The following is an 11,441-nucleotide window of genomic DNA, read 5'->3' on the forward strand; positions in this document are numbered from 1 at the left end:
GCAGGGAGTGGTGCCAATCTCTGCACCTTCAGCCCTCATCCTGCTCTGTGCAGAGGATAAACTTCTGTGCTGAACTCCAAAATACACGTGCATAGCTTACGGGGGTCAGGAGGCACTTCCAAAGGGCAGCATCCAGCCCCAAACCGCAGGATCTACCCCAAACAGCAGGATCCACCCCTAAACCGCAGGATCTACCCCAAACAAACGGATCTACCCCCAAACCGCAGCCAACCCGCAGGATCCACTCTGCCTCTCCCCCCAGTGCCAGAACCAGCGATCACAGAGCCCATTTCAAACCAGATCTACAAAAAACGACCCCGTTTTGCCTCTATGATGGAAAATGCCTTTGGAAGGGAGGGGCAGCAAGGAGTGCCCGAGGGTGGGAGGAGGGAGGGCTCTGATGCTCAGGGAGATCGGGAGCTCACACCCTGATTGTCTCCCAGGCCGTCGAACTGTTAAAAATCAGCCTGACTTCACTGGTGCCTCCCAAGGACACTTCATGCCAAGACATCTTCAATTTAAATAGCACCAGAGGTTAATTACTCCTACAGCTCCATCAGCCCTTTCTGTCCCGGATAAATCACTGGATATTTATCTCCCTGTCTCTGCCAGGACTCCAGTACCTGCCCGGTTCCCTGATTTCAGCTGCCCTGCTGAAGCCTCACTGCGGGGAAGGCATTGTTTTCCAGCCCTGCGACTTGAGTCACAGCTGAGCTACATTTCTCCGGCTCTGTGCCACGGGGAGGGACTTTCCCATCTGTATGGAAGCCTGGCTGTGATGTCAGAGATGGGCTGGGATAAGGAGGAATCAGGTGTTGAGAGGAACAATGTGGGTTTTGCCAATGTAACTGCTGCTAGTCCTGAGCGTATTAAAGCTTTCCTAAACCAGCTCTGTCACGGAGAGAACCAGTTCAGATCCTGGGGGATTTGGAGGCAGCCCCAGCCCCTCCTTGCTGTGGTGGTTGTTCAGTAGCAGGGCCCACTCTGGCTGCTCTCTGGACATCCAGGGCATTATTTCTGCACCAAAAACCACTGAACACAGGAAAAGGGACACAAACAATGCAGGTGTGGGCACAAAAGCAGCCTGGGAGTTTGGTTGCCTGCCAAAAGTGGAATCTGGGAGAGTCTGGGAGCGTGCCAGGGGGAGCTCATGGGGCAGAGGGAAGTGTTTGGAAGAGGTGAGGGAGCACAGAGGGAAGTGACACCATCCTATCCACAGACGAGGGAAAACGAGGTGGGACTTACCCTTCTTGTCCTGTCAGCATCCGGCTGCCTGGATAGCTCGGGATAAAGCATCTGAATTTTCCCTGTCACAACTTGTTTTCACAGCCACATTTCCTGGCTGCAGGGTGGCAGAGGCAAGAATTTACAGCACTAGATTCAAAGCAACTCCTGGAAGGAAGGCATGTTCTGCTTTTTATGCATGACAAATCAGATTTAGCTGCCTTAAGAGGTGATGCTGATTCCACAGTGATTACTCCTCTATGGTTTAAGCTTTTAAAAAGCACTTTCAGATTGTCAGGAGCTGTGTTGTGCACAGACTTAGCAGCTCACCTGGTTAACTCGGCTCAGTAGGCAGGGTTTGGCTAAAGCACCCCCAAAACCGGGCTGCAGCAGGAGAAAATCAGAGTTTAGGCCAGGCTTTGTGCCTTCCTGCCTTTAAACGACGTGCTGCAATCAGAGCAGAAGCCAAGTGCTGAGGAACTTAGCTGGATGTTTTTCTCTCTGATGAAACATTCTTACCAAGTGTTAATTGCTCCTAGCAGGGAGCGATGTTATCCCTATAGGAAGCTCGTCCCGGGGAGCTTTGGAGGGGAAGGAGGTGTAGAAATAAAAAAAAAAAAAAAAAAAAAAAAAGAGAGAGAGAGAGAGGAAAAAAAAAGAACACATGGGGTGTAAAATCTCGGAGCTGTTGAAAACCAGTGGAGGGAAAACTGTTGCCAAGCACAATACCTGGATATGGGGGCAGGGAGCAGGGAGTGGTTTGCAAAGCCTCCGGAGAGTTTTGAAGCCTGAGGCTCCGAGTGTGCACGGAGTCAGTTTAAAAAGCGCTTCTGAAGTTGGTGTCTTGCCTTTTGATTTCTCTGGAATACATTTCGTGGGCAGGTCGTGTGTGGCTTGAGGAGGGCCGGAGCAAAACCAGGACTGGTGAGGCAGTGCCTGCTGCTCTAGGCAGTTCAGTAAATCCTGGGACTGGGGGAAAACACCCACATTATCTTCATGGAGAAAAAAAGCCCCTTGCCCAGAGCATTTATGTGCCTTTCCCACTGCCCCAGAGCCACCATTATGCAACTGGACATGGCAGTTTGTTTGAAGGTTTATATTTAAATAGTGCAAAGCCATTTACACAAAGCTTTGTAAAACCCGGGATTTAGCTGTGTAAAGAGGAGCAGTAACAGCTGCCCGTGGCTGGAGCTGCTGGCACAGAGCTCAGCCCTCCCCAGAGCTGGGTCATCTCCCTCGCTCACAGCTGACATGGCAAACTAACCCTGCTTCCCTTTCTCTTTGCCCCCAGTGCCTGCTGGCAGAACCAGTCGGTCCTGGACACTGCAGAGCATCTCCTTTATCCCCAAAATGAGAATCAGGCAAGTAGAGAAGTTTATGGTATGGATATGTGTCCTTTGTGCCCCTGTGATGAAGGAAACTTGTTAATATTGGTTGAAATTCCAAAGAAAATGATAACTTTAATGAGTCAGAGGTGGTGACAGCCCCAAGCCTTGGCTTAGGCTGAGAGCCCAGAACATGGGGAAGGTGGGACCAAAATCCTGTCAAACTGTCTCCCACATTACAGTGGTGACACAGTTTTGAATCAAAACATTAGGGGATATTGACGAAGGTTCTGTATTTTCCATGGAAATTCAGTTACTCTTTGTGAAAAATCAACACTGAGAAAAATATCACAGAATCATGGAATGGTTGGGGTTGGGAGGGACCTTAAAGCTCATCCCATCCCACCCCCTGCCATGGGCAGGGACACCTTCCAGTAGCCCAGGCTGCTCCAAGCCCTGCCCAACCTGGCCTTGGACACTGCCAGGGATTCAGGGGCAGCCACAACTTCTCTGGGCACCCTGTGCCAGGGCCTGTCCACCCTCCCAGGGAACAATTCCAAGTATCTGTGATATTTGTCAAAAATAGTGACAGGAAATGTTCATTCAGCCCTATGGCCAAGCTGGCACACGTCCTGTGTTATGAAAGTTGTGTTTCAGAAGCCCAAATCCAAGTGAAGAGGAGAAGTGAAGCCATTAGCCATTCCAGGGATGGTCTAGCTGAATATTTTCTCAGTAATTCATCCCAAGAAAGGAAACACTGAGCTCTAGACATGTGGGCAGCTAATGGGAATAAACTGCATAAATACATTCAAAATTCTGGCTGCAATCATCAAAGTTTAGTTCAGAACAAATGAGAGGTTTGGATGGAGGAGGCAGAGCCTGAGGAGTTGGGACCAGGAGATGTGAAGTCCTGGTGGAGATGTCCCTGCCCATGGCACGGGGGTGGGATGCCATGAGCTTTAAGGTCCCTCCAGCACAAACCATACTGTGATTCTGTGATAAAAGACTTGTGGAGAGTGAGAAATGATAGCAAGTGGACAAACCTCTCCTCTGGATCCCTTTTTCTTCCCAATAAAAGCCCAGCAGGAGAGCGAGATGCGTTTGTAACCTCATCTAACACATCAGAGCTGCTGCCTTCAGCACCAGTGCTCTAAGGATTGAGCCTTAAAAGACATAGAGCCCTCTTTGAAGTGTGCGTTCCTGCTTTTAGCACAGACAAAACTACCCCAACTTCCCCAAAGCCGTTCAGCTGCCGTTTCCAGCCGTTTTCCGAAGGCTCAGTGGGATTCCCGGCGCTGCAGTGCCTGGGCAGCGCTGCCTGCACGGCTCTGCGGAGCTGCAGGGCTGTCACAGCCCAGTGCTGCCTGCTGCCAGGGTGCCAGGCTGTTGCCAAGGAATGTGACAGGGCAGCAAGTCCAGGCTGTCTCCTGATTTGCTTTTGAAAGGACATTACATCTCTGTGCCTGACATAAAATCCCTTCTGCTTCCCGGCGCCGGGGAATGAGCCTATCAGGGAGAGGCTTAGAGGGCTTTTTGTGCTAGAGAGGAGGAAAAGCAAATATGCTCAGCCCTTCTCCCTGCTTCTGGCAGCCTGGGATGTGCAATCTAATCCCTCTGGAAGCAGGGACTGCTCGCAGGAGCTCGGAGTTTGGAGCAGGGATGCAGTCCTGGGACAGCAGCACGTCCCGCTGGGGGCACAGACAGCACAGCAGCAGCTCCTGTTGGTTTCCAGTGGGCCTTTTTCTCCCAAGTTCAGGGGAGGTTCAGGAATCAGAGTGAGATCTGAGGAGCAAACACACCGGGGAATCTGTTCCTCAAAGGATGGCCCCAGGAATGATGTTCAAGCCTCTGATCTCCTGCTAATGAGTTTATGAAATGTCAGCCAGGCTTTGCAGGGCAAAGCTAATGAGCAACAACACAATATCAGGCAAAGTTCAGGAGGGTTAAATGAACATGGGTTTCAAATCCTCATGGTATGAGCAGAGCTGCAGCCTTTCCTGGTGGAGTCGAGCCATGGAAGTGAAATGGAACATCATCCTCGCTCCCAGTGTGATTTGAGATTAGGCAATAGGATGAGAAATCAGCTTTCCAAATGTGGCCTGTTGCAGTGCTGATGTCTCTGCCTGGGCTGGTTGTCTGCCTGCTCTGCTGCATTCCTGGAGCACCTTCACCTGCCCTGGGTGAAACACCTGCCTTAGGAGCAGACACTTCCACGCTTTGGGAGTTCCCTGTTCTCCCCAGTGACCTGCAGGTGCCATGGCAGGGCACACAGCACAGCTCACCTCTGGAAGTGACAGCCATGGTTTGTTGGTGCCACCATTAGGGGCTGGTGAACTTCCACAGGGCTGGCCCAGATGTCCCTGCAGCTGGTCCATGCCCAAAGTGGGATGTCTGCAGGGATAAGAGAGTGGTCAGGGAGTGCTGTGCTCAGCTTTGGGACTGGGGTGTCCTGGGGCTGGACGTTTCCCCTCACCTGCAGCAGTGACTGTGGCTGGGATGGGACTGTGAGGACAAAGGGGCTGTCCCTCGGTGACATCACTGAGCTGCCACCAGTCTCTGTCCCTCAGTGAGAGCCCACGGGGAGCAGCCCAGCCTCCCCTGGCAGCACTAATCCCTCCACTCTGCCTGCAGCCACAGCGGCTGCTGCTGCATCCCCCTGCCTGCAGACACCTGAAACCTGGGGCTGGAGCAGAGCAATGCAGGGAAAACACCTCCCAGCCCCTCTTGGCATTATCCTCTGCCCCTCAGCAGGAGGCAGAAGAGCTGGAGTCCCAAAAAAAAAGACTAAAAAGCTGTGAGGAGAGGCAGGGCTGGCAGGAGGGCCCGAGGGCTGTGTGGGGTGGGCGGCAGCGCAGCACCTCCAGAGCTTTGGGGATGTGGTGCTCATTAGCACAGCCAGGATTGCAGACTGGGCCTGCAGCCCTTGGCACACTTTGGCCTCTCCAGCTCGGAAACAGCCGGGCCAGGGCTGCTCCAGGGCTGGGTTTGGGAGGGACGGGCAGAGCAGCCAGGGAGGGAGGAGATTTCCCCCTTAGCACCTTGCATGGTGTTGCTTTTCTTCAGTTCCTTGAAAACACAACTCCTGAGCATCACCACAAGCAGGGGGTTTCCTGCTGTGGGACACTCACAGCTGCCTCTGTGCTGGGATTCATCCAGCCTGGAAACAGCCTCTGCACAAGAAACCTGCCTCTGCAAAGAAGTTTCTTTGCCATGCACAGAACTTACAGCTCTCCCCCAACCCTTTCCTTGTTTTCTCCATAGGCCCAGGAGCTGCTCTGCTGCCTTTTTGACTCCCTGACATCAGAGAGCATCCACCGAATTGAATCCCAGGATTGCTAGCAGAGATGGGCAAGGCCCCCAGGCAGCCTTGGATGTCACTGTGGAGATGGACACCCAGGCACAGCCAGCTCTAAGAGCTCTGTTTGTTTGGAATTAAAACACAAAGTCTGAAGCGTGGCATTAGCATGGGTCAGAGAAATGAGAGTGGTGGAGGAAGGCTCAGCACCCCAAAACAAACCCCTCTGAACTGTGGCTGTGCTTCCCAGTGGAGTTCATCTAGAGACAATCTGCCTGTGTGGAGCACAAATCTTCTTCATGGAGCAAAGCTTGGAGCATTCATCTGGCTGGGAAAACCTCGGGAAGCAAATCCAGGGGCAGGTGTTCACTGCTGTGTGTCTCTGAGGTGCCTGGGGACTCCATCTCCCTCAGGCCTCAAAGACTTCATGGAGAGACTCCGCTTGCTGCTGCTCCTGTGTTCTTTGAACCAAAGACAAACCCACAGCAAATGAAACGGAAATAGTCCTAGGGAAAGCTGGATCCCTGGAGGGTTCAGTGCACCAGGCCGAGCTGTTCAATCAGATCAAAAGCTGGACAGCTCAATGTTCACCTGCCTCTGCTCCAGCAGCCCTGTTATGGACTGTGCCAGCCCACATCCTGCCCCCTCCCATGGGCACACGGCCCTGCCTCCTCCTCCTCCTCCTCCTTCAGCAGCTGCTGATCCTGTGATCCTTTCCAGGAGCCCTGAGGAAAGGAAGCTGGTGTTAATATAAAGGTCCTTAGCCTTCCTGGGACCCACTGGGTTCTTTTTCCTTTAGGAAAGGCTCTTCTCAGCCCAGGGAGCCTCCTGTTCCTACCTGCCCTGCTAAGGGAAACACTTAGACTCTGCTTTGGTGCGGCCTCACCTCAGCTCTGGGGCAGTTGTGGGTGCCACAATATCAGAAGGATCTGAAGCTGTTGGAGAGTGTCCAAAGGAGGGACATGGGCATGGGGAAGGGTCTGAGGAGCAGCTGAGGGCGCTTGGATTGTTCAGCTGGAGAAGGAGCCTGAGGGCAGAGCTCAGCGGGGGCTGCAGCTCCTGCCAAGGGGCAGCTCCGATCTCTGCTCCCTGTGCCAGGGACAGGACCCAGGGAACGGCTGGAGCTGGGCCAGGGCAGGGTCAGGCTGGAGATCAGGGAAAGGTTCTTCCCCAGAGGGTGCTGGGCACTGCCCAGGCTCCCCAGGGAATGGGCACGGCCCCGAGGCTGCCAGAGCTCCAGGAGCGTTTGGACAGCGCTGCCAGGGATGCCCAGGGTGGGGTTGTTGGGGGGTCTGTGCAGGGCCAGGGGTTGGACTCTGATCCCTGTGGGACCCTTCCAGCTCAGGAAATTCTGTCATTCTGTGCATGCTTCTAGTTCCAGCCCTGGCAGAGGTGGCAGGAAACAGTCCCTGTGAGTGTCCCAGAGGTGAGGGCAGAGCTCCCTGCCAGCCCAGCTCTGGGTGCTGTGGGCACATTAACCCTTTCTTTGCACGGCCTTTCCCTCTGGAAGAGCCTGGGATGAGCGCTCCTTCTTCCCAGCTCTCACAAACTGCGGGAAGGTGACACTTCTGAGTTCTGTCCCTTTGCAGATGACATGAAAGTGCCCAGTAAGTCCCAAAGGTGTGGAGGTCTGGCCCTGCAAGCTCTGCTTCCTCAGCAGGTACCAGTCCTAACAAAGCCCTTGCCCTTCTCTAAACTACAGTGGAACAGCCAGAAGAGGTTGTCACAGCCAGCTGGGTGTGAGGGGGGACACAGACAGGCCTGTTCTGGCCTCACACAGCTTTGCAGTGTCAGAATCACAGAAATCCCAGACTGGTTTGGGTTGGAAGGAACCTTGCAAGTCATCCAGTCCCACAGCCTGCCGTGGGGGTGAGACACCTTCCACTATCCCAGCTTGCTCCAAGCCCTGTCCAACCTTGGAAGTTTCTCCCAACCTCTGCTCCCCAGCACTGTTTTGCCTGCCTGGGCTCTTTGGGCTTTGTGCTAGGACCAAACATCTCGAGGAAGGAGCTGGAGAGGGAAGCAGGCAGCTGCCCTGGTCCCTGGGGAGAACGGGGTCCTTGGAGTCAGCGTGCCAGAGGAGCCTGCTCTGCTCCTGCAGCTAAGTAGGCCATTTCCTGCACTCCAGGCACATTTCTGTCATGCTTGTGAGCCCTGTACGGCTTTGAAACAAATGAAAATTAAAAGGATCCACCCCCAGCACTTGGGGAATTTGATCTGGAAAAGGAATGGAATGAAAACAGCAGCTGAGGGACCAGCCCTGTGGAGCTGCATGCCAGGAAGGGGCACATGGGGCCGGCAGCAGCCCTGACCTGGCCAGCCTGGTGACACAAGGGTCACAGAGCCCTGTCCCTCTCACCTGGGCCCTCAGACCCGTGGGGTTGGGATCGCAGGGAGCTGGACATCATGAGGGGATGCTCTGGTGAGTGCCAGCAGTCAGCCTGGGGAGGTGACATCGCAGTGGGACACCCCCAGCCCATCTGGGCTTGGCAGGAGCACTCCCAGGAGTTGAGCCCGTGACTCTTAATTCATAGAATTAATTCATAAAATCAGAGAATTATGAATGGTTTGGGTGTGAAGGGACCTTAAAGCCCATCCCACCCCCTGCCATGGGCAGGGACACCTTCCACTATCCCAGGCTGCTCCAAGCCCCGTCCAACCTGGCCTTGGACACTGCCAGGGATCCAGGGGCAGCCCCAGCTGCTCTGGGCACCCTGTGCCAGGGCCTCAGCACTCTCTGAGTAAAGATTAATTCACAGTGTAACCAATCAGGGCCTGGCACAAAACACATCCCATTTCCCATCCCCTTCCAGACATCCCTGCTGAGGCTTGAGCTCTCCGAGCCTCCACCCACCAGCAGGCAAAGCCCCGTGCCTCAGTTTCCCATCTAGGAAATGGAGGTGGCTGCTCTGCCACATCCCCCAGGCACAGCAGCAACATCCCAAAAATGGGGCAGCACCCAGATATCTCCAAGCAAGGATCTGCTGCGGTGCCTTGGGTTCCTATTTTAAAGCCCAGCTAATTAATCTCAGCGTAACAAACTCGCACACCCTGCGCAGAGCAGGGGAAAGCATCATCCTCTGATATTTCCAAAATGCCAGCATTCCAGAAATAACCCTGCCAGCCTCTTCTCCTAGAGAATACCCCACTTGTCTCTGGAGAAGTGACAACCAGAAGCACCACGACCCACCAGGAATCAATCCCATCACCCGGCCGTCAGCTCCGGCTCCGGCAATGGGAGCTGCAGCTCTCTCGCACTGTTTTTCCCTGGAAACTGCCACAAGGCAGCCAGGATTAGCTAATCAGAGTTGAGGAGCAAATTAATGATTGAAAGAACTAGGAGAAAGGCAGATTTGATCCGAGATTGCCAGCTTTGCAGCTGGCTCCTACTTGCAAACAATTCATTTAGATTATGAAAGCAAGAAATTGAGTACAAAACCCCCTAGATTGTTTGCTTCCTGGAGAAAGAAAAGAAAAAAAATGGAATTTAGATTAAAAATTATGCAGAATAGTATTAATTCCCCACCCTCTTGTGCCTCCCCTCTTGCTGGAAAACCAGAGCTAATCAGAATTTTGCATTGTTCTGCTGCCAGTGTCAGAGCTGCCTCAATGGAAGAGAGATAAAATACAGGAGGTGGCATTTGCTGTTAACTCCTTAGGGCCCTGCCATGGCAGAAATGGGAACACAGTGCCTGGTGCTGATATCCCATCTTCCCAGCCTGATCAGCTCCCTTTAGGGGCAAGTGTTGGGGTGCAGAGCAGCTCCCCACACCCCCTGGGGTGGGCACATTGTATTCATTCACACGCCTGGGGAGACCTCAGGTGAGCCCTTTGTTCCTCCTCAGGAAGGACTGGTGTCCCCAGGGATGTGCCGGGTGCTTTCCCCTATGGAGGGCACGGGCAGTGCCTCACTCTCACTCATGTTGCAGCTTTGTAGCTCCTCTGTGCCAGGGACAGACTTAACCATTCACCAGCCAGGCCTGGGATTCCTGCCTGGCTGTCCCCAGCAGCAGTGGGACACTGACACCCCGACAGGTGATCTGAGGGGACTGTATCACTCCCCTTAGCAGCCCGAGCAGGGCAGGTGCAGGGGCTGAGCTGGCAGGGAACTGTAGGAGCAGCTCATTGCCATTGCCTTGCCCTTCTCTGGGTGGCTCTGAGCCAGGGTCAGCACCCAGTTGCTGCTGAGGAAGCTGGGTGCCAGCTCTGCTGACCCTCTGCAGCCACCAGTGCAGACACATCAACTGCTGAGCACTTCCAGCCTGCCCAGACTGACTCTTCCACCCCACAAAAGTTTCTGCTCCAGCCCTGTGCACATGAGCCCTGCTGAGCCCTGGGAATGTCCATGTCAGCACTCAGACCAACAGCACTGCTCCGCCAACAGGATCTGCTGCCCTCCCAGCAAACTCGAAACTGGGCACTTGGGTTTCATCTCCTGAGGCCCACGGCTGGCTCAGGAAGCAGGAGGAGGAGGAGGGAGGGTGGACCTGCTGGAGCTGTCCTTGGATCATCCACACTCACCAAACTCGATAATCCTGTGCCACGCACCTCCCATGCCCACAGATATCTGCCTTGCTCTGGCTGACAGAGCCAAAAGCACCTCTCTTGGCCAAGAGCCACTGCTGATCTCCAGGGAGAGCTCAGAGCCCCTTGCAGGGCCTAAAGGGGCTCCAGGAGAGCTGCAGAGGGACTGGAGACAAGGCATGGAGGGACAGGACACAGGGAATGGCTTCCCACTGCCAGAGGGCAGGGATAGATGGGATATTGGGAAGGAATTGTTCCCTGGGAGGGAGGGGAGGCCCTGGCACAGGGTGCCCACAGCAGCTGTGGCTGCCCCTGGATCCCTGGCAGTGTCCCAGGCCAGGTTGGACAGGGCTAGTGGAAGGTGTCCCAGCCCATGGCAGGGGAATTGGATGAGCTTTAAGGTCCCTTCCAACCCAACTCTCATTCCATGCCTGCGATGTGACAGGGCTGGTGGCTGGGCCCTGGCAGGGATGTATGTGCCTCACCATCTTCCTGGGCTGGCATCAGGACCTGGGCTCCAGTCCCAGTTCTGTCCCATGGGGCAGGCAATGGCCTTTCTCCAATCCTTGATCTCCCTCTTCCCAGGGCACCATCTCCAGGCCTGTCACAGCAGGAGCTGGTGATTAATTGGTCCTTGGCAGTCCCCCCCGGCAGGGCTGGAGGAGCACAAAGGGCGCTTTGTGTTCGGGCGCTGATAAACGGGGCCGGGATGAGTCACCCGCGGGTAATTAAACCAGGGAACAGCGCTGCTCAGCCAGGAATACGGCACAGGAGCTCCTTGGGTGCTCTAACTGGGTCATGCAGGAGACCAGGGCTGGCAGTGCCTTGTCTGGGCCCACCTGGCCCTGGCCACGGCCCAGCAGCAACACCACTGCCCGTCCCCAAGAGTGACCAGTTTGTTCCAGTAAACCAAGGCAGAAGTTCTGCCAGGACAGTTTCACATGTGTGGGGTCAAACTGGGGCTGCTGGTCCTGCAAAAACTCCTGAGGAGCTCAGCTGAGGGGCTCTAGGATGGGTCTCCATCCATCCATCCATCCATCCATCCATCCATCCATCCATCCCTCCATCCATCC

General features: G+C 54.6%; 1 protein-coding gene across 1 annotated transcript in view; it reads left to right on the forward strand.

Moving 5' to 3' along the window:
* Nucleotides 1-6,613, forward strand: part of DNAAF8 (dynein axonemal assembly factor 8) — an 89,093-nt gene extending 82,480 nt beyond the window's left edge. Inside the window, exons 31-32 of the mRNA XM_042037608.1 lie at nt 2,516-2,585; nt 5,811-6,613. Of these exons, the coding sequence (XP_041893542.1) occupies nt 2,516-2,585; nt 5,811-5,888 (148 nt within the window). The 3' untranslated portion in view covers nt 5,889-6,613. The remainder of the gene's footprint in view (nt 1-2,515; nt 2,586-5,810) is intronic.
* The last annotated feature ends 4,828 nt before the right edge of the window (nt 6,614-11,441 follow it).

The sequence above is a fragment of the Corvus kubaryi genome, unplaced genomic scaffold, assembly GCF_017639235.1.
Source record: "Corvus kubaryi isolate FWS band 111438036 unplaced genomic scaffold, C.kubaryi_AGA036_p1.0 37387, whole genome shotgun sequence".
NCBI lineage: Eukaryota > Metazoa > Chordata > Aves > Passeriformes > Corvidae > Corvus > Corvus kubaryi.